We start from the raw sequence: 23,880 nt of genomic DNA, 5'->3' as shown, positions 1-23,880 counted from the left end.
TGTTAATTTGAAATGCCATTTTATGTATATAATATAACTGTACACTAATTTCACAAACAGCTTGATATAGGTTCCATGGCCCAAAACTACCAGATGTACACTTGAAAGCTACTAACTTTTTCTTCACTAATATTATAGCACCTGACTCCACTGTACATCAACCTCAAGCAGCAAGTGATACAGAAAGAGAATCTTCCCATATAGAACCAGCATTTCCTTGTACTGAACATAAACATTTTTCACATGAAGATAAAGAGTCTCCTTTGTCCCGTCCTTCTCCTCCTGAAACTGCTTCATACTGTGCAGAACGGGAAATATCACCTGCAGCTGATTATACGGTATATCTTGTACCAGAAATGCAAGTTCATGTTGGAGTGTCACCAACAGAAAGTAAGCCAGCTACAAGTGAAAGGGATAAAGATGAAGAAAAACACATTAAAAAATTGGAAGGGGACTTTTGCTCAAAATTGGTATCTGAGCCTTTATCTGAAACTGTTAAAAAGCCTTTAACTACATCATCTCCCAAAAAAACATATTCTGAAATACAAAGAACTGAATATGTTTATGGAAGCAAAGGCTTAAAAAGTTCTGATGACATTGAAGATGTTTCATCTAAAACTTATCAAGTACAAACTTGGACAGAAACAGCTGGAACTCATTTATCTGAAATTTCTCAAGGATCTGAATTAGATATAGCATTTTATGAAACTCCTGTTGGATATGAAAATACAGCTTTTGCAGGAGTTGATGTTATAGATGAACCTGCCTTGGAAGAACAAGATTCTGGAAGAGCTACTAGTCCTTATGAAGTGCTGCGACCATCAACACCCACATTACCTACTGGTCAAGATAAAACTGTCAACATGGACCAAGAAATATTTTCTCAGTTTTCAAAACGGAATATTGATACAAGTAAAAATGATACTAAAACTCATGTTGAACACCACATAAAATCACAGATTTTTAATGAAGAACTTGATCTGTCAATAGAAGAAAACACTCCAGAAAAGAAAGACATTCTAGAGGAAAAATCCATGAGGCAAACAGAAGTAGACAGAAATATGATAGTTGCTCAGCAAATTCGTTCTGAAATATTTGCTCATGAACTAGCAGAAGATATAGAAAGTGACTTGCCAGAAGGAAAGGACATTCCACATGATCGAGAGAATGCTGAAAACATGAGAAAGATTAAAATTGGAGCTTATGAGGAGAAAGAGGAGATAATGGACCAAATTATTTCAAGATATGACATGAATATTGCACAACCTAATGATAAACAAGTTTATGAAAATGAGTTCTCTGAAGAAAATATTAGCTTCATTGAGAAATCAGAATGGGAACAGAAATCAAAGGTTGTTGCAGTGGAACATGTAATGTGGGAGACCTCAGTTCAACAAGGATCAGAAGAAATTATTGAAGAAGTAGTTAAAGAACTTCCCAGAGAAAAACAAATAATTGTAGAACATGAAGAAAATGAAAGTTTGGAAGATAGTATAGATGAAGAAAATAGAGATGATGAGGTAATTTTTTCTTTAAGAAAGGAAGCAACCAAAGTTGCTCAGGATATTATTGAAGATATTAAAACAGAAGTAAGTCGGTGTCATACACTAGAACATTCTCTCTCGGAAATATCTGATGAAGATCTTGTTGAAAAGTCAGAAGAGTATATGCTAAGCCATCAAGAAGTAGAAAATTTATTAAAAACTAGGGATAAACCAGAAGAAAAAAGAGTGTCTTTTTCTGAAGACATTCCTGAAATCCCTCAAATAACAACAGAAGAAATTGAAACTTTAGAATGTGATCAAATACATACAGAAGAAGAGGAGTGCAAAAGTGAACTAGAACACTATGCACATTTTAAGGAAATAGTGTTATCTTCTGAACAAAAAGTACACCAGAAAGAAACAGTTAAAGGGGAAGATAGTTACATTGAATCAAAATCAAGTAATGGTATTAAATGTGAAAAAGAAAAGGAGAAATATACAATAGAAGCACCGAAACTTCCAAATGAGTTGCAGAAAACTCTGGCACAAGCAACTGGAGAAAAGACAGATAATTTCTCTCAATGTTTGTCATCTTTTGAAGAAACTAGATCAGATGATAAAGTAGTGACATTTACAAATACAGAAAAAGAAACTAAAGAAGAAATTGCTAATATAATGACATCTGAAATAACATTATTTGAAAAAGTTACAGAGGAGCTGAAGGAAAAAGAATCGGACCTTCTTTCAACACATGCTGAAGATGATGAGAAAATGTACAAAGAAAGTATAGTAGAAAAGTTGCAGAAACAAGATTACATGTCATCTACTCCAGTAATTCTTTATGAGAAACAGGAAGAAAAAACTCCATCAGAGGAACAGTTAGAGTTTTCTTCCATTTCTACTTACACACATGTAGAGAAGTGCATATCTGATGACTTTATTAAAACTGAAAAGGATAAAGAGATTTTTGATATAAATCTAACCCCTGGTGAAAACATGCAAATACTTGAAAGAAAACATGAGTTTAGTCAGCAACCAGGAGGTGAATATTTTGATGTCAATAAAGAAACATCAGTTAAAAAATCAGAATTATCTGAAAATACCACATACAGAGACATACAGTCTTTCACTCAGCAGAAAGAATCAATTATTCTAGACAGTTCAGAAGAGCTCACTAAATCTCTTTATGAATGTGATCAGTTAATGAAAGATGAAAAGAAAACTACATCTGGCCAAAAAAGTACAATACATTATAAGAGTGAAGACAGCTCTTTTGAATCAGTAGACCTTCAGGAAAAAGCAGTCATAAGAGATCAAACCATTTCAGAAGCTACAGTCAAATCTGATGATGAGAAAAAAAATGAATATGATAAGTTAGAGAAATTTACCTCTGGAAGAACAACTGATTTATCTGAACTATCTAACTCAACCAGAAAAGAAAAACAGATAAACAGAGAAGGTGAGACCTACTCTAGTTCAGGGGAAACTGACAGCCATTATTATTCATTTGAAATGTCTGATAGTGGAAGAACACCTCGTGAAACACCAGCAACAAGTAGACCATGTTCATCAGAATTTGATATAAATATTAGTGCACCAATATCCTCAGAATATGAGACTTGTGCTACTTCACAAGAAGCTTCAGGAGACATCTCAGGTTCCTATTCCACAGCTTATACCTCTCAAGAAATATCCTTTGCTACAGCTCATTCATCACTTAGTCATAGTTCTCAGGAGTCTGCTGTTTCAGTAGATTCAGAGAGTTCAGGGCATTTAGCTAGTGTAGAAATTTCATCAGAGGCAAGTGAAACTCTTGTTCCTTCTGCTCAAGAAATAGAACAAGAGTTTGGAAGAGATGTAGAAACACCAACTCCTGATGGTGATGAAATGGCTCAGGCATTTATTGTCAGAGAACCGTATGACTCTGAAATACCTGAAGAGGTGATTCGAGGAGGTGTGGAGGTTCCATTTTTAAGTGACTGGAAAACAAAAGAATCTTTTGAAGCTTCTTATCAACAGAGCTCAGGAGTTATATTCAGTAAGTGGTCAAACATAAGTGAATTGTGTGAAATCCCATCTAGTCCTTTTGAAATCATCACAGAAGAAGACTTAGCAGATTATCCAGGAGATTATGTAGAACATATTTCAGAATCCAAATGTTTGGACACTTACAAAACTGAAGAAAGTAAGCTCAAAGATATACATAAACTAGATAAAAATTCAAAAGAAATTAAGTCTCATGAAAGTATCCTTGAGCATACTACCACTGATGTTGTGGTGGTGAATGAAACAGTTCAAAGAACAGTAGGTAGTGAGGGCCAAAGAAGTATATATGATGAACAGACTCCCATTTTAGATGGCCAGTTATTTTCTGATGAGCATGCATTAAGATCTTCTATTTATAGACAGGAATCAGGTGCTTATTTAGCAGCTGAATCAGTGGATGACCTAACAGATCAAATGAGCTGTAGCCAAGAAGAACTCTCTGCCTCAGAAAGTTCTGTTACCCATAGTGAACAAACCTGGTTGTCTTCAAGTGTTGAAACCACCATCTTGGCTACTGAACAACAAGTATGGCCTTGCTCTGGAGCTGTTAGTCAAGACCAGCAGGTAACTGAAACTATGCATATCTTTACTGAGCAACAGTTCTCAACACCTGAATTACCTGATGTAGTATCTGAACAACCTCCAGAACACTCACCTCATCCAAGTGATTTAATGCTTTATCCTCAACTTAATGGCCCAGTTGAAGTAGACTATGTTCCCGAATATGATGCTACATATCCAGAATCACAAGAACAAGAAACAGAAGTAGAGTCAACCTTTGCTGAAGGAACTTCAACTTTTGCAGTAACAGGTGAAAGCAATAGTAGTGATACACAAGACACATCAGAGCAAACAAGTTTGGTTGAAACAACAAGGAATGTACTTCTTTCAGGAACAGAAATATCTGCTTTCCTACCTTCCCAGATTCACCAACCTGAAAGTGAAAGGGTTTATGCTGAAAGCCAAGAATTACAACCACCAGCAGTATCTTTAGGACACACTGTTTCAGAACAATATTCTGAGTCTGATTCATCAGAGGGAGATATACAAGACATTCAAACTATTCAAGAAATACAAGAACTTCAAGAGCAGGAGTATGGTCAAGAATATGAAACATGTAGAGCTGAAGCTGATGAAGTGTATTTTCAGTACTATCAACGTCAGTATGAAGAAAATGAAGAAGAAACACAGAATTTTCCATGTGAAGTAGATAAAACAGTTGATTGGCCTGAATCAGAGCTGTTAGAAGAGTTTTATAAGTCAGATAAAATAGCTGAAGTTTCAGATGACCAGGTGGATTCAGAAATAAAAAGTGTATTGAGCCATGCAGTAGAATCAGAGCAACAAAAAGATTTAGAAGACATAGAACGCCCAATGTCGCCTGAGCCACCATATTATAGTTCTTTGGGAGAAGATGACAGTTACCTCCCAGAAAGTGATCAAGGTTCAGCATTCCTTCAGAAAAATATATCATCAGCTCAAGAAACTAGTCTTAGCCACACTTCTACCACTTCAACAACACAATTTGCAGCTACTGAAATTACAAGTGAATCTATATCTACAGATCAACAATTGGTCACCTGTACTGAGAGTTTTTCCAAGCAGTTTCAAACAGATTCACACACTAGTGAATCATTTGAAATTATGGATAAAAATGAAGTTGTTGACACTAAACCGGAGGAAGATACTTATGACATCATTTTTGAAAATCAAATTCAAGCAGTTTCTTCTATTGAGAAATCCTCCTCTAGTAAAATACAGCAAGGAGACATCATGGAAGAATCTTTATTGTCAAAAGCTCAGAAATCTTGTGGACAACAGTGTTTGACAGAATCACACATAGCGACAGCTGTGGCAGAGAAATTCACAATACAAGCACATCAAGCTTATAAGCATGACATTGAACTGGACAGTGATTTCCAAAGCAAAAATATGATGGAAGAAGACAAAGATGATAAATCATCTGGGGAAAAAGTAAAATATACTTGTGGTATACAGTTTGAAATTAAAAAACAGCATGACTTAGAAGAAGACAGTTTTGGAGAATTATATACACATCGTGAAGAAGATGAAGATGGACTTGAAGAAATTGAAAGAGCTAGTAAAACCAAACCATCCTTTTGTGAAGAGATTAATTCTTCAGATCTTGGTGTATTTGCAGATAGAAAGTATACAAGTAAAAGTGAGCAAGATGATAAATCAGTTTTATCCCTACAAGAATTTGAAAAGCTGGAGTTGGACGTTACAATAGGACAGAAATCCAGTCTGGGATTGGGTGATTTAGTTTTTGATAAAACAGTTTTAAGTAAGTCAGAAGAAGTGGATGATATTTCTCTCTGTTCTCAGACTGAGTTTGAACAGTTAGAAAAGGAGTGTGAAGAAGTTGGGCATGAACCAACCAAGGAAGACTTCTCAAAACCTTTTGAAATTAAAGAAAGTTATCATGTTCAAGAAATCACAGAGGATGCAGCATCAAGTGAATCAGATGACTATGAGAAAAGAATGAGTGAAATTGATGAAATTATTCGACAGGCCCAAACCAATGTTGAACAGTTCCATAGTGATCATGACCAGTCACTTTCAGAATCTACTGGTTTTACTGTTAAGTTACAAAAATATACAGGAGCACTTTCAAGTGAAAGCACAGAAAGTAGCCTCATGGAGAAGACCTCATCTCAGAAAGATGATCATGACATTGATTCATTAAATGGAAATGAGATTTTGGAAAGACAAGCTTCTGTAGAAGGTTATATATTAGAAACAAATGAAGAAAGTATTATCCATGAGTTAGAAACTCGTCCTGCTTTACTTCATCACATTACAGTTGGTAGAACTGTAAGTGGTCACTCAGCTGAAAGTTGTGATTCTCAGCCACGAAGCTCTACTTCTACTGTGACTCAGTATGATATAGAGTCTTTGAGAGAAAGAGAAGCTGAACTAGAAGAGACAGAAGCTGTTGGTGACCTGAAATCTAGGTTCTTCACAGACCAAAGAGTTGAAAAATATAAAACTCTAGTAGAGCATAAAGATTTTATGCATGAAGAATCTGATCATTTTTTTTGTGAAGATTCAATTTATGAAAAAAAGGAAATTCATGCTGAAGAAAGTTCTTTGCTTAGTGATAAATCAGCTGATGTAGACTCATTATTAGAAGAAAGAGCAGATAAAGACTCACTGCAAGAAGAAAGAGATGTTGACCAAGATTCTCTTCATGAAGAGATGGATTTACCAGATGATCAGGAAGATGTCTTACCTGGGGCACAGAAAGCTTCAAAACAAGTAATAATAAAAAGTTCTTGGCACCAGAGACATTTATCTGATGATGAATGTGACAAAGACTCTTTGAAAGATGAATATCTTGCAGGACAAGACACAAGTTCAAGTGGAAAAGACGGAAAAGATAGTGGAGGTAAAGGTGACTGTATGATATCAAGCACAGATTCTCTGGAGCCAAGCAGTTCTACAGCTACACATGCCACTTATCAATTTGAAACTGATTCAGTAATGTCTTCTAGTGTAAACAGTGTTCATACTTCAGGAGAAGAGTCAACAATGGTATCTAGCACTGACACTATTGAACCAGAAGTAGTTCTTTCTTATTCAGTGGGTGATATGACTGAAGCTGCAGAATCTCATCTGATTTTCAGCAGAAATCAAGTAGAGAGCCAGTTACAATTAAAATCTGAGATTAGGTCACTTGTAAAAGATGCTGATAAGAACTACAAAACTATTATATCACAAAGCATGACACAGCCAAGTCAGTTAGTTATTTGTCTCAGTGAAGAAGGCACTAAACCTCACATGAGTCATGATGGAGAGCAGATGCTTGGAAAAGATGCTGAAATGCTTAGTGCTGGTGAATTATCTGAAAATTATGAAATTGAAGCCAAAGATGAAAGTAAAAACCAAGTGGTTATTCATCCTGTGGAAGAATATATTGTGTGTCCAGAAAAACTTGATAGCACAGTATCTGAAGCAGATGTTAAAGAGCAACTGAAAGATTTTATTGAAAAACAAGCTAGTGGGGTTACATATAGTAATGAACCTCAAAAAGATCACTCAGTAGATGAAAAGGGTAATCTATATATTACAAAAATGGTCAAACAACATTTAAAATCTGAACCACAAGTGATGAATTACCTGGATGAAGAAACTCCTGAGCCTAGTGTGGCTTCTTATGTAAAAAAGTCATTTGAGGCTGAGAAAAATATAGCTGTTATAGAAGAACTATCTGAAAGAAAAGAAGAAAATGAAATCATGGATGCAAGGGGAAATCAAGTTATTATCCATCATAATAAAGATGATATCCATCAAGCAAATCACAATATTGCAGATTCTGAAAGAGTCGTTGAAAAACATGTGAAAGATTGTATACCTAAACAGACAATTGATATTGATTATGGTGATGATGAAGTTGAAGGACATCACTCAGTAGATGAAAAGGAAAATGTAGTCATCACAAAAACTGTAAAAGATCCCTTGAAATATGAATCACAGGGCCCAGAAGACATAATTGCTTGCCATCTAGTTACTCATATAGATGACAAAAACTTGGAATCTGGCTCAACATCTGATGCTGTAGAAGCATTTGAGACTGAGAAAGATGTAAGTATAACTTTTAAAGATAAAACACGTGAAAGTGTAGGTGAAATTAAAACCACAGATGTTAAGAGAAATATCTCATATAAACCTACCATTAGCAATACAGATAACATAGAAGAAAGATTAAAAGAGTTATTAAAGAAACAGACCCTAGGTGTTGGTAAAGATCAGGAAGAAGTTGAAGAACATCAAAAGGTGGATGAAAAAGGAAATGTAATCATCACAAGGACAGTAAAACGACATGTAACATCAGAACCACAGATTCATAAAAAAACCTTTATAGGCCCAGATGCTGAGAAACAGACTAAAGAGTTTTTTCAAAGTTTTGACTCACTGAAACCTACTGAAGATGAAGACCACTATGAAGGAGTTGATGAAGAAGGAAACATGATACGTGTAACCCAGAAATTTGTTGTGAAGCCAGAGATACACACAGTGACATTTACTGGCCCTGATGCTCATAAACAAATGGAATATTTTATGAAAACTTGGAATGAAAGTCAGGATGATGAAAAGGATTCTAATGATGCATATTGTCATAGAGTAAAAGTTTACACAAATGATCCCTCAGGTGAAGGTGAAAAAACTCACTCTTTTGAAGCTGAACCTCAATATACCCAATCCCAACCTGTTTACTCCTGTGCCTCCTCTCTTTCTAAAATGCATGAATCAGATGGCCACCAACACATCTCATCTGACCAGACTGATCAAGGATTGGAGTCAGGTAGCTGCTCATAAGACTGTTTTTGCAACTATTTTTTTCTTTCCTTCTTCTTGTCCTTCTATGCTGCATGTTTTAATTAAACAGGCATCCATTTGCATGAGATCATATTACTTGTAATGAACATTATTAATCCAGTTATTTTGTGATAGAATATATCTAAAGGTTCATTGAGTATAAAATGTTATGGAACCTTTAATTTTATTTTTATTTTTGTAAATGCCATATTATTAAAATTATGTACAAGTAAAACATTTAACATATCTCAAAGTGAACTTGAGAAGTAAAATTAATGTTACAATTGAATGAGGTGCCAACCTGAAAATTTGAGGATTTAGTAAATTGTTCATCTTCATATTATAAAGCATGTATAAGTTATTTTTCAAATATATTTGCCTCTCATTATGCTGTAAGTAAAATTCCTTAGATGCACAGTCAGATACGTTTTTTAAAATGTTTAACAAAGTTAATTAAAATAATGAAAGAAATATTATTTCACCTTTCTTGCCATATTTTTGTCATAAAAGTAGTACTGACCCATTATTTGTAATAATAAAATAATAAACTTCAAGGGAACTAGGAAGATAATATATTACTGAAAAATTCTAGCTATTTAATCCATCACCTTCATTTCTTTTTTCTTTCTTACTTGGCTTAATTCTTAGATCCAGTATTTCATCTTAAGACTCAGGAGCCAACTTCAGCAGCAGGTCAAATGTTGGACAGTGGGACTCACCAGTTTCATTATAGAGGTTCTATATTAGAGTCATTGTACTTAATATTCAGAGAGTTCTGTGTTTTGCTGTTACTAATAACTTATTTCATGTAATAGAACAAAGCTCTTAATTGATGGTGTTCCCTTTTCACAAACTTGTGTTTACTAATGCACTTTTTTATGTTTCTAGTTTTTATAGGAAAAAATTACCTGCCACAGTGATTTATTAATGCATGGATTTGTGTTTCCTCTTAATTTTTTTTTAATAACATTTGAAACTTTAGTACGTTGAAGGTAACATGAATTGACAGAATTATTGCAGTAATTGTACTAGAAAAATATAAGTTATTAAACATGCTTCTGTATGTTTAAAAATAATAATTTGTATGTTTTTATCTGTTTTATTTGATTAATTTCCCTCATTTTGTGTCTATCTATTTAAGTATTGTTTTGTGTGCTTATTTTTAATTTGATAAAAAAATTAATATTATATTTCAAAACTTTTTTTTACTGTGGTAGTATTTCTTTGAATAAAGAACCTTCTTGTAACTATATATGCCTAAACGTTTTTAAAGTATAAGGGTTGTTTTGAGTATTTTTACTTCATTTATGTATCTTATCTGCTTAACAGTTAGTCTGTCTTTTAATAAGTAGTATTACTATGTTTATATCCAGGATTTGCTTACAGCATAAAATTGTTTTTAGTTTATAAGATTCAAGATCTGTTAGTCATATTTTATTATTTTCACCAAATTCAGCAGTGTTTGTTTCTCACATTTTCCAGTTGATGTTAATAGTTTTAAATAATAGAGTTATTTGAGAAGGTAAATGCTCTTAGACAGCTTGAATCATATTTACTGGAAAATTATCATTTATATCAGATTCATCTGATATTTTTATTGATGCTTGCTGCATATTTGAGTTTTAGTATTTTATATAAAAATATGCCAAATTTTGTGCTGAAATTTATACTGACCAGCCACTTCATTAGGACCCCACCCTAATGACAGAGTAGACCGCCATTTACTGTAATAAAATGTTGGTGTCTGAGTGGTACACACCCCACAACATGAAGAAAATATGTCAGTTGTACCTTATTTATTAAGAAGTATGATCTATACTTGATTCACTGCTGTATGCAGAAGGATATGGTAGAAAATGCAATGTTGCATGTTTATACTTAAAATACTTAATCAAGTTTTAGGCAGTTTTTTGTGCTTTTCATATCAGTTTCAAATACCTTTATGTGGAAGTCCTAGTTAAGTGGTAAATAAGTAGAAATGAAGTGCTGAGTCATTAGAGGGATCAAAGCAAGCTTTTGAACATGGTAATAAAAGTATTTTAATTTTGATAGACACCTGGTATTATTTTGTGTTACTAGATCAATGCAAGTCTTTTCACATATTAAAAACAAAGTATTTTTATGTTAAGTTTAATAGACACTTGTTATTAATTCCTGTAGTCTAGCATATGGAGTTTAAAATTGTAAAGTTAGCTATTAGACAAAAGTATGGACTTCATTAGTGCCATTGTTTCATCTTTCATACAGATGTCTCTGATGGAGTGCCTCTGCCAGCATCTTTAACTCGGCACACTGTTTACCCTCAAGATGAAAGAACAGTGCAATTTGATCCGAGGGAATGTGACCATGAATTTCATTCAAAATTACTCTCTCATTTCATAAGTGGTATGCTATGAATTATATCATTTTACAAAACATCATTGTACAACTAATCATGCTTTGTTGGAGGAATGTAATAAACATTATAGATCCTAAAAGTTCAAGGATTGACACATGTGCCATGATAAATTTGTTTATCAATCTTTTTTTCTGTTCATTTTTAAAGGATTGATGTGGCATTTGGAACTTGTAATTTGTTATAAGTAACATGAGTTGACAGAATTTATAAAATTAAAGGGCTTTATACACATGTTAAACTGATTTGAGTTAGTGGTGTGTCAAAAGTTAAACATTTTACATATGGCATGCTTGATATATATAACAAACGTCCTCATGTGAAGGAGAAACTTAAGACAGTCTGCTTTTATGGGTAGTCTTGACTCAGAAATGGAGTTAATTAGAACTTAATTCAGCAATAAAATTGAGGCATTGTATCATCAGTATCTCAAGTTAACATATACCCTTTACACAGTGAAATCTATGTTTTGGCTTTTTTATCAGAAAAAAAAATCTTCATACTAAGATTTTTCTTTGAAGATATATTGAAATTGAAATAGAGACATATTCTAGTACACCTGTAATATTTTCAACTGCAGTTATTTTACATGTTATAGAAATAAGGAAATGTAAGAGAAATGTTTTATGTTGCCAATAATTTCTACAAACATGACTGAATGTATCTGAAAATAGGCCCAGATTTTGATGGGATGTAGAGAATTAGTCAGAAATAAGGAAACTTTTAAAATTAATTCAAGATATAATAAATACACCCTAAGTTGAACATGGTAATACAGTAATTCATTAATGGTCATTCAATAAAATCAAGCTCTTATAAACTATACCTTAATACACACTATAAATACACTAATAACACATATATATATATATATATATATCAATTTTGAAATCTATAGTGTCAACAGGTCTAAAATTATGAGGTAAAACCCACTATAAGAATGTCAGTTTTCAGATTTTGGGGAAAAAAAAATGTTTAAAGGCGTTTAGATGGAAAACCTTTTATTTTTCACACTTCTTGAGGATTTATAGTTTAGCCAAAACTTTTTTTTTGCACTGGACATTAAAAGTAAAGAAATTAAGAATTCAAAATATGCAAAAAACCACAAAAAAACTGATATTTCTGACACTTAAATGGTATATGTTACCTTAATTATGTTCCAACTTTTCATAACAAAGTTGTTTCTTTTAATTCATCTGGAAACCATTATTGATATCTTTTGTTTTTGTCATTTCTATTTTGTTCCTGGATAGTATGTGTTCTTTCTTAATTGTTTGTGTTGTAAAAGTACAGAAAATGGCCATTATTCCCTTAAAACTTTGTTTTTGTGACCTGGATGATGAAATTTAGAAATTAACCTATTTTCTATGTAAAAACGGGCAAATCTGCACATTTTCATTTGCATAATGTCTGAATAAAACAACATATGAATCAAGATTTACATGTATTTTTCTAAAGTTATACAAAAATGTTTAGAAGTGAGTAGTTTTTCAAGGTTTACGACTGTAATGTAAATCACTTTCATGTATCAGCCCCCAGATATAGTCTCCCATCATGTTTTCTTTATATGCTCCCAGGTTACAAAAGTGAAGTTTGAAGAGAAAAATTTACTTTAAGCATAAGCAATTGGGAAATAACACTTTCTGCCCAGGAACAAGAAAAAATAAAAATTTTGTTACATAGTGTTATTTATTGAAATGTTTAACCACTGTTACGTGTAATATGATATTTCATGTATTCAGTAACCTAATCTTTATAAAATTTGAAAATAATCTTATTAGAATTATGTAAATGTTAGTGAATGTATTTCATAAACCTTTAATTTTGATATAATTTTTAGTTTTTGAAATTTGTAGTGTTATGTCTGTTGAAATTGTTAACTTTCTGTCACAAATAATTAACTGAGTTTTAAATATAGATTGAAGAGAGGATACATTTACACAACATAGTCTGTTTTTTGTTCTTGTTATTACATTTAACAAAAACTGATTTGATTCTATATCAGTTGTAAGTTGTTGTTTTTATATAATATGTTATAATTTCATGTCTGACTGATAATTGTTGTAATAAATAAGTGTTTTTGCTTTTGGTAAGTGACATTTTAATGCTGCTAGATATTTCTGATTGAATTTCTAGGTTAACAGATATACAAATCTTGTTGATACCACTTATAAGGGTAGGTTAATGACATTGATAGAAATGTATAAATGACATTTTTAGATTCAAATTATATTTTGTATTAAAACAATATTAGATTATATCAATTTCTCATAATCAAACATTGTTATGGAATGACATCTTAACTTGAGAATCATATAGTTAATAACTATTACAAGAAATATTATGAAAATTGAGCACCTAAATGTCAAAGTTTTTTTAACCAATCTCCTCTAAAGTGTATTGACCATATGATTATAATAAACGTTATTTTTAACAGAAGAGGAAAATAAGGAGTTTGGCAGTGACGACTGGCAACAAGATAGTGGTGATGGTCATTGGACAGACCAGAGTACCACAGAAGTCAGGTAGGCCAACTTACCACATTATCTCAGAAAAATGGAAAATTGGCACCCTACTTGTACCGTAATTGGATTTGTTATGTCAGACATTATATAGTACTTGCATTATTTTTACTTTTGCAAAATTGATTAAGCATTTACTATGCTGACCTGAAGTGAATTTTGATTCATATAGTAGAAGAAGGCACTTATATGTGTATGTAGGATAGATGTATATAAGATTGTGAAAATTTTGTTGATAAGTCTAAGTTATATGGGTGTATGTAGAAACTGGCGATATTACTTACTCTGGACAGAGGAACTTCATAATATATCCTCCTATTGTTACCCATAACAATTAGTTACTTTTATGAAGATGTTGTAAGAGAAAACAAATTCATAATTTATGTATATGTGTGTGTGTGTATGGCTAAAGAAGTAGGACCCGCATAACAGTGAGGGGACACCATCTGTCAATCTTAACTTCCATTTGCCAGTCTCACATAAGAAATATAGAATAGCAATAGATATAGAATTAGAAATAGAAGCTAGGAGAGATGTGGGTGTTGAAGCCCACAATGTTCCACATTTATATCACCCTTCACTGCCTGCAAACAGTTGTGGGAAGGTGACTATTCTCCCAAGTAAAGAATTAATTGAAATAAAAATAAAGAAATAAGGTACTCCCATTTGGGAGTAAGATAAAAACTTACCTCTTGATGTTAGCATTTCAGCATCCAATATGGTAGAAAGTCACTAATTGACAGCACAGCAAAAACTATACTAGCATGAAGTGTCCCATTCAGCTGTATAAACTAGTATAGCTCCCAAACACCAACCATTCATCAAGTCTACTGTGACTATTATGCTCTAAATAAGCCTTTATATGTGGCAACTGAAAATAACCTGATGGCCAGTGATATTACTGTCATTGTGCTTTTCTTCCTTTGTTATTTTTCCACCCTCCCAAGTTCCCTGCATCTTCAGCATCTGGAGGAAGCTGAATCTTCTCTTTAGACTATTGATCCTACTGATCCTTGGATTAGTTTCTTATTATCCCTTAATTCAAAATAACCACTCTGTTGATGCTCCATCAAGACCTTCATCTTTCTGATGCTACATTACCAGAAAGGAACTCACTTTTTAAATTCTTCATCAATTTTTTTAACATCTTCCTAGTGTTACTTATCTTGCTGTTACTTCTGTGAAGAGGTGTTCAACATTTCTGAATAATATTTTTCATGCCTGAAAACAAATGCCACCTCTCTACAAACATCCTAACCATCCTCCTGATTTCCAATGTTTCTTTTGCCTCTTAATAATGAGCTTTCAATACATTATTACTCTGCTAACACTACAGCTGTTATTGACTGCCAGGATTTCTTTCTTTGCCCATCTAAGCAATGATCTGATTTTTTCTCACATACTTCAATCTTTAATACCCTACTTAATTGCCCTTGGCAATATTTGTCTCATGACACTTTCAACTTTGTCAGTATGCTATCTATCCTAGTACTCTATATAAGCACCTCATTTAAATAATGTTATCACCTTTTCTTGACAAATTGTTGTTAATGGATTTTTAGTGCTATAATCATTCAGAAATACACTGAGTATTTTACATGTTACCTAGGTTGATTTAGTAGATTTTCATAAAAAATAATACTTTTTTCTCAGTTACTTTGTATAGTTACAAATAATTGGGTGGAGCAGAGCCATTCTCAGTGATCTTATTTGTAGTGAGATGGAAACATATATTTGATTTGGTGATATTCCTCTAGGTGCTTTGAGGCTAAAATTGAGAATGATTCTTGACATTCTGGAGAGAAATTAGATTCATTATTTTCTGCACCTTTTTTAGTCTATTGATTTCTTTGTCCTCCTGTGGATCAGTTTTACGTTTATGGACATTCAGTGCTGAAGTCCAGGATTCAGTTCCCTATAGTGGACATAGCAGATTGCTTTAATAAAACAAACATACTTATTGTTGTTCCAATCTATGGTAATAAACACAGTATTTAAAAATGAAAGAAAAAGAAAAGTGGCAACTTTAAGATAAGCTACATTTTATTTGCTTATTTCAGTTGGTTTATCCTAATGTTTTGGGTCTTTCCCCAGTTGTTTTGAGTCTGCATCTTACTTGATGGCTGAAAGGTCTGTGAGTAAATATTTAATTTTCTCTCATCCATGCACATTGTAGTTCATGCAGGGGGGGGGTTACTTCTCAGTTACATGAAGGGACAGTTATGCCTTTTTTGACATGATTGTGAGAACTTCATTATTTAGCCAACCACTGCCAATTGGAAGCATATTCCAACTCTCAAATACTAAATCTGCTCCTCAAAGTTAGGAGTTCTAAGGCAAAGTTTGTAGTTATTCTAAATAGATCAACTTCCCCTTGTAGAATAGGGTAAGTTTGTGGACTTTCAACTCTAAAATCCAATGTCATTGATGACAAGCTGCAACCATTGTTAGGATGTACATTGGTTCAATTGTTGACTTCTACATTCATCCCTGTTATTGCAGGTGTTTCACATTTTGTCAGCTCCTGACCTTGGCCCCTCATTACATTGGTACCCACAGTAAGTTCTGTCATATCCAAGGGTTTTGCTGCTTGGTTATATTGCTGCCAGTGGTATTGGTAATTATTGTATGCCTTAGGCTTTGAGAATTTCTGTATGTGGGGTAATTTTAACCATGTATCCATGGGTACTGCACGTTCCTGAGCTGAGATTACTCGTTCTATTCACATATTCACCATCATTATTCACTCAAGCTGTAAAGTTTCCATCTCATGCAAATACTTGGATTTTGTAACTTAGTTCTATGACTATCAGAGTTTGGTTGGTCTGGGGGTAGAGAGAGAGTTATGCTAGTTCTTCTGGAGTTTTATTCCCAACAGGATTTTGGCCTATGAAGACAGGAAATTGGTATCCAGTCATTGATCTTTCTTGTCGATATCAATGCCTAGATTCTCCAAGGTTCACAAGTTACTCATTTCTCAGTCATTTAAAAGCATGAAAGATCCATTCAATGGCCTTAAATATTGATACACTGTATTCCCCAGTTTCCTTAGTCATGATCATTCTTTAGTCTTGAGGGGCTACTAAGTCAGGGCACCACTATAATATAGGTTCCTCTGCCACCACCTCATCCATAGTTCCATTTTTCATGAATGTCTCACTTCAGGGATGAGGTGCTTATACCAACAGTCAGGAATTCAAAGGCTCTGTGCATGGACAGTGAAGTTTCATTCCTACAATTCCATTGTGGTATTTTGCATTTCTCATTGAGAAGAAACTTTGTTCAGGACTCCTTGTTTTTGAACCTTGGAAAAAATTCTTGAAACCACTCCTCTCATATTACCTTGCTAACTTGCCATGTTTCACAAGTGATGACTGTGATATCAGGTCAATTGTCCCAACCTAGACAGCCTCTGCCAACAGAATAGATGCTGCATTGCAAGTTTCTGTTGGATTGGCTCTCATTTTGCAATTTAATTGGTGGATTGGCCACTCATTGGACCACCCAACTACTGGAAGTTTGGTCTTCAGTACTTTGCTTTTGGGCTTTGACAATGGATGCATTCTGTCAGGATGGATGTATTGAGAGGAGGTTGAACTCACTTTGATCAGAAGTGCCAACCATAACTCGTTTTTTGACCTAAATCTTTGGCAAAGGTTTTTGCATCTTCCACAGTTGGCCTATATAATGCAGCCTTATCAACTACTGTTCAACACTTGTGACAAAATATTCTTTGAGTCCCCAGTGCTCTTTAGATTCCTCAAGTTGCTTTGGGTTCTCTGTCTAAAAAAGCAATTCCAGTTACATGCCCATTCAAGACCTGTTTGTGAACTTATTCTAATATACCATGTATCATCTTTATCTGAATGTTTATTTTTATTACTGTTGACCTACAAATGATACTGGTCAGAGTGGTTTGCATTGTTTATCCATACAATACTTTATCAATTCACTCACATCATTGAACTGGTTCTTCTTACCCAACACTATCAGACAGTGAAGATGGCCAATATCTTTCACCAATTCATCTGATCACTATTTCTCACTTTTACGACCAAGCAAATTTTGATCATTGTTATGTCCAGTGAGGGCCTTGAAAGTATTGTTGCTCACACCAATGCCTTTAGAGATGCTACACAATGATTATTTATTCAGGGCTCTCTTTCAAGATGAGGAATCACGTGCAAGTCACATCTAATCAGATTTGTCACATTTCTGTGTCTGATTTGAATCATCCACTAGAGGACATTGTGCTGACCTGCATGTGGATTTCCTCAAATACTTTTATCCCACTTTTTTGAATGATCTGTCAATGTTGTTATCTGAGGGTTTTTGCTGTATCTATCATTATCACATCTAGTAGATTATACAGATGTAGATTATACAGATATAGATTATACAGTCTTTGTAATTCCAAACACAGTTGTTCCATGTCCTCCTCATAATTCTGAAAGCAAAAGGAATGTATCTGATCCACATGGTTTGGGAGTGAGAATGAGTTTTCATAATTCCAGATCAAATGAATTCTGTTTCCTCAGGTTGAACAAGGCATTCAAGATTCCATCATTCCAAGCCTGGGGTATTTCCTTTAGGAATTCTTCAAGTTGAGAAGAAGATATGTTAATTTATGTTGCCTACTGTCTCTTTGTGATTCCAGTGGCTTAAAATGCATCACTCTGTGGCTGCAAATTGAGATCCACTCATAAGTGTGTGTGTGCATCTTGCAGTTCAATTGCCATGATCACTAAGATGGGACATAGGGACGATGTAATTACAACCCTGAACAGTGGAACCTTGGCTATGTGATTGGAGCCTAGTTAGTACTAATAATAACTCGCGTAAAATTTCACCCACAGTACATATATTAAGTTCAGGGTGAAGAGCATACCTGTCTTATATGTAGTGTGGTTCCTTCATTAGGGTGCCAACCTTATATTTATACACTCATGATCTATGCAAATGCTTTCTATATGGATAATGCTCTCACTGGTATTTCCACCTTCTCAGTGTGGGATTCTAGTTATAATTGAGAGTGGAGGTATGTATGTTTTGGAAATTAACATTTTCCTAAGTCAGAAATGTATTTGCAGTAACACTTACTACCTCTCACACTCTCCTGCTCTTCCTCCCCACTAAGAGCTGGTTTTAAAGACTGCAGTTTGAGTCGGTCTTAAATAAATAATAATGCTATCTGAACGATTAGCTTGTGTACAGTACTGGGATAGAGGATGTATTGATAGAGGCAGAGAGTGTCACAAGAGAGATATTGTCAAGGGAATTGAGTGATGTATAAAAGACTGGAGCAAGTAAGAAAAAATCAGATTAATGCTTTTGTGGACAAAGGAAGAAACTCTGGCAGTCAATACTAGTTATAGTTTTAAAGAAAAGTAAGCATTATTGGAAATACATTTTTGATTTAAGAAAATGTTGACCTGTGTTAAGACTCTTGGTGCTCATGGAGTCTATTGTACGTATAGAATATGTCATTCCTATTGGTTGAGGGCTGTAGTCTAATGCTTATTGAATCATTGTCTAGTGTTGTACACGTTAATACATGTTTGGGTGGGAGCTTCTTTCCAGGTTTGGCACATGCATGAAAATATTTTCAGCAGTGGTGGAAAGTAATAGCTATCAGTTCTGTGGAGATATGAATATCCACCTAATATACATTTTCAATAATGAAAATATAAATATTTATCTTCAAAACATTGTTCATTTCTCCTTGTTGAGGAGCCCTCTTTCTGTCAAAGTCATATGGTATAACGTTTTGAATGTCCATGATGCAGTGCTGTACTTAGATCTGGGATTGACTACTGTGAGGTTACTTTTTGTACTCCACAAATAGTTCTTCATCTTTTCACAGGTACATCTTATATCAATTGTCATAGGAATCACCCATTATTACAGTCTATATCATGTGGGTGTCTTCCTGTTGCTGTGATTTCACTTTTACAGTTTTCATCTTCACACTTGTCATGTGGTTGACATGTTGAAAATTCTGACATACTCTCATGGGATTATTGAGGTTTTTCCTACTCAATGGTCTCATCACCTGTCTGTTTTCTGTTGAATACATGATTGTTTTGAACATCCCATGCTCAATGCTTTCACTTCTTCAGACAGCATTTTTTTTGTTTTGGGTCCCTTGTTCTAGAATCTAGATCTTTCTGCTCTGGCTGTGGACTGTTTTGAGCTAGAATTAAAAGTATCTAATGTTTTGTATTTATGCTCCTCATGTACTCCAAAATCCTCCATGTTGTGCTGAGTTTTTCTCATAGCACCATTTTGGCTAGCACAACCATGGTTTCCTCTTTTCTACCATTTATGTCTGAAAGATCCCCTTCCTTCTTGGTCTAATCTTTTTTGTCAACCTCAAACCTCCAACTTTCATTCTGAACTTTGACATCAACATCTTCACAATTTTTTTTGCAATATTCCAATTGCTCTGTTCTCATGTTGGCAAGGTCATATTTAGATTCATCTACTTTTTTTGAATCCTCTCTAGGTGCCTGCAGGACCAGTTAGTGGCTAAACATATTTTTGTTTGCTGTTTTTCTGTACAGAAGTAGTAGATCATTATACCCTTGGAGGTTTTCCAATTGTTGTTTACTAAATAATAAAATGATGTGGTCTTTGTTTCTTCCACCCAGTCCAGTAGAATGGATACTAAGTTCCTGAGTGACAATTAAAACGTATAAACAACCTTTTAAAATTTTGTAATGTAACATAGCAGCATTACATGTGTCAAAGTACTGTACATTAATAATCTCTGGATGGACAAAACCAAATTTTGTCACTATCTATATATTTATTAAATAGCTTCCAAAAATCTTTTTTTCTAGTATATTCACATTTCTGTGTAGAAAAAGTAACTGAGTTTTACAAGTAGCTTGTATTTTTATTAAACTAATGGGGAGATACAAAGGCATTCTTTGGAATGATATATGGTGACAGATCTGAATGCTGCTCCCCTGTGTTACTCTTCAAGGAGCCCTGAGGATTCACCACATTTGGTAGACATAAGTGTAAATCTGTAGTCATGAAGGAGAATGCAAAATGATACTTCTGGTTTATATGTATATATATATATATATATATATATATATGTATGTATATATATGTGTGTGTGTGTGTGTGTGTGTGTGTGTGTGTGTGTGTGTGTGTGTGTGTGTGTGTGTGTGTAAATATATATTACTGGTATGATGAAGAATTATATTTTCTTACCAGTATTTTTACATTCAAAATATTTGTGTTATATCCAGGATAAATTCGTTTTTTTCCTACAGTGACCTTTGTTAATATCATTTATCATACATATTTACAATGTATTTATCATGAAGCAGTTGTACTTTTTATTGTTTTGTACAATACCCTTTATTAATATCTTTGAATTTAGGTATATTTGCAGTATGTTCATCATGAAGTAGTAGCACTGCATAATATTAAGACATATGTAATAATGTTTCCTTTAGGTTGGAAACCACACATACCACCACCACAGTAGGGGCTGTCACTGAAACAACCACCCAACACAGTGATATCAACAAACAAGACAGTCTTCAGCAGAGCATGCAGGAGATTCTAAATCAGTTCATGACTGATGAGGGCAGTTCACAGACTGTCTATCATTTTGATAATGATAAAGAATAAACAGTCGTTATATCTAGACAGTGTTCTACAATGCCGTTAACTCCTCAATGGCACCTGTTGTCTTTAAATTCTATCCTTATTCTGTTGTTGTCTTGAGTAATATTTCATTTAGTCATTAAGTCATAATTGTTTGTTTGATTTTGGACTATTATGTAACTTTTAAAGGCAATGACAACTACAAACTATTAAAGAAGCTCCAAGTATTGTGAAGGAATTTAAGCATTTAAACATAAACATCCCAGCTTTGCTGTGCCATACAAGTGTATGTATTGATGTTTCTTTGCTGTAGATGAAAAAGTTGTAAGAGTAAGATTGTGATATCTAATGAACTATTTACCCTGCAATTCAAATTTTAATTTATGATCTTGTATTTTAATATAATGGCTTTTTAAAATATTCCAAAAACACTTGTAAAGCTCTGTCATTATATTACCAAATTATATTGGTGACTTCAGGTACATAATTTAATTTACTTGACTAAGACAGCAGGTCAGTTTGAATGTTGAAAAATAACAAAAAAGGAGAATCTTTTCACTTGCTTGAATTTAGCTGTAGTTGTATGCTTTAGTTTGCTTTGGGTATTTAAAAGTAACTACAGTACAAGCATATGTATTATATTTGACACAAAATGATAAAAAACATTTGGACTTCAATTTTTTTATTCTTCTCTGTTCTGATATATTGTTTTTTGTGTTTTTTTTTGCTTTAGGAAACTTTAAGAGCTTAATATAAGAAAAAATATTTCTTCAAAGCAAAGTTCAGATGAGTTAATATTTATTAAATATTGTTTTAAAGCATTGTATTATTTAAAAAAGGTTAAAAGGGATATTATAATAGGTAGCAAAATATAATACTTACTAGATTATAAGTTTTGCATAGAACTGTTGTCATATCAGTCAAGAGTTTTTCCACCAGAAATGGCACAGTTGTAATCAAGTGAAATGGTATCTTATCCTCATCATTGCCTTACCATATTTGTCTACTGTTATCAAGTTGTGAGTTAGTTAAGAATCCATCTTTAGTTATTTTAGGGCTTTGATTTTTAGTATAGCAGCTTGTTATTGAAAAACTTCTTAGAGTGTCAGTAGAACTTGGGAAATGAAACCAGATTTAACCCCCAGCTGCATGGTACATTTTACTAAATGTGATTTGTCTAATGCAGGATTTTTTTCAAAAAAAAATTCAATATTTGGAACCTTGGAGATGGGTAAGTATTTGCCTCTGCTTATCCATCCCTAGGGATTTAATTTTGAGCTGGTAAAAATATATTTTGTTTCATTCTTTATGGTGATTTGGAAAATTTCAAGTTTAATAAAGCTTTCTTGTTCACAGAAGTTCATGTGTGTGTTATTTCTTATTCTTCATGCAATAGCTTTCATAATTGGGGTAAAACTATCAAATAGGAGATCATACACATAAGGTGAACTGTGTACCTCTGCTTTAAGGTAAACGTACTTTTGGAACTAAATTGACTTTATATTTAATGAGGGAACCCAAATGTTTCTCTAAATTTCTGAAAAATTTCAGCTTTTGTCTGGTAACTTACAAATATCTAAACTATGACATTTCACCTCTTCAATGAAGTTTCTTCAATTAGTAAAAGATAAAAAAATTATACTTGTCACACACCATTAATATTAGGCTTATGATATATTTCAACACTGCATGCTTTATTTAGTCCCTTAGAGATTTTCAAGAAAAATAATTTATAATAATAATATTCCAATCATACTGTGTTACTCATTGCTGAAGAAACGTTTGTGCAATTTTTTATTGATATGTCAATAATATCCCCCATTCCCATGGCACAGCCTTGTGTAGCAAACTTATAGTTCTAGAATCTGGGTTTTGACACTTATAGTGAGCAGGACGTAGGTAGCCCATTGTGATCCATGATTAACCATAAGTTATCTTCAATGAGATGATGTAGCAGTTGTCTGTTTGTTTTGTTGCAGTTGAAATCAGAGTGTTTAGTGTTTTAAGTGCAAAGAGTGTTAAATAATGAAATTAACCTTTATTTTATTCTCTGTGAAATCCAAGTTAATACTGGGGGAACTATTGTGAAGTTCTCACATGTGAATGGGGGGATACCCTCAGGATACGTTCCCTCAACTTATGGATTCTGTAGTATGTATCATGGCTGCTATTGAAAAAAACAATGGGTCAAGTTTGCTATTACCTATATTTTTTTAATAAAGTCATCATGGTCAGACCCTGTAGTTACCATTATTGTTTTGTAAATAATTAAGTCTAATGCTTTATTATCCAAACTCAAGATAGTAGCAACTCTTTTTCCTTTGATCAAGTAGCTTGTTTGTTTGATAATGTTATGTTACAAAATTTTTACTTTTTTCTTGTTCCTGGGCAGAAAATGTTATTTGCCAATTTCTTATGCCTAAAATAAATAGAAAAGACCTATTTTTCTCTTCAAACTTTGCTTTTT

At 33.5% G+C, this 23,880-nt stretch overlaps 1 protein-coding gene across 19 annotated transcripts in view; it reads left to right on the top strand.

Moving 5' to 3' along the window:
- The window catches only part of LOC143252947 (uncharacterized), a 229,411-nt gene extending 206,640 nt beyond the window's left edge, over positions 1 to 22,771 (top strand). For all 19 annotated transcript variants that reach the window (XM_076505869.1, XM_076505868.1, XM_076505867.1 and 16 more), the window contains 5 exons: positions 139 to 8,856; positions 9,519 to 9,605; positions 11,118 to 11,255; positions 13,703 to 13,790; positions 21,260 to 22,771. In XM_076505869.1, coding sequence (XP_076361984.1) covers positions 139 to 8,856; positions 9,519 to 9,605; positions 11,118 to 11,255; positions 13,703 to 13,790; positions 21,260 to 21,437 — 9,209 coding nt within the window. In that variant the 3' untranslated portion in view covers positions 21,438 to 22,771. The remainder of the gene's footprint in view (positions 1 to 138; positions 8,857 to 9,518; positions 9,606 to 11,117; positions 11,256 to 13,702; positions 13,791 to 21,259) is intronic.
- Positions 22,772 to 23,880: the final 1,109 nt, after the last annotated feature.

The sequence above is a fragment of the Tachypleus tridentatus genome, chromosome 6 (assembly GCF_004210375.1).
Source record: "Tachypleus tridentatus isolate NWPU-2018 chromosome 6, ASM421037v1, whole genome shotgun sequence".
NCBI classification, from domain to species: Eukaryota; Metazoa; Arthropoda; class Merostomata; order Xiphosura; family Limulidae; genus Tachypleus; species Tachypleus tridentatus.
This window is presented reverse-complemented; position numbering and strand designations above follow the sequence as displayed.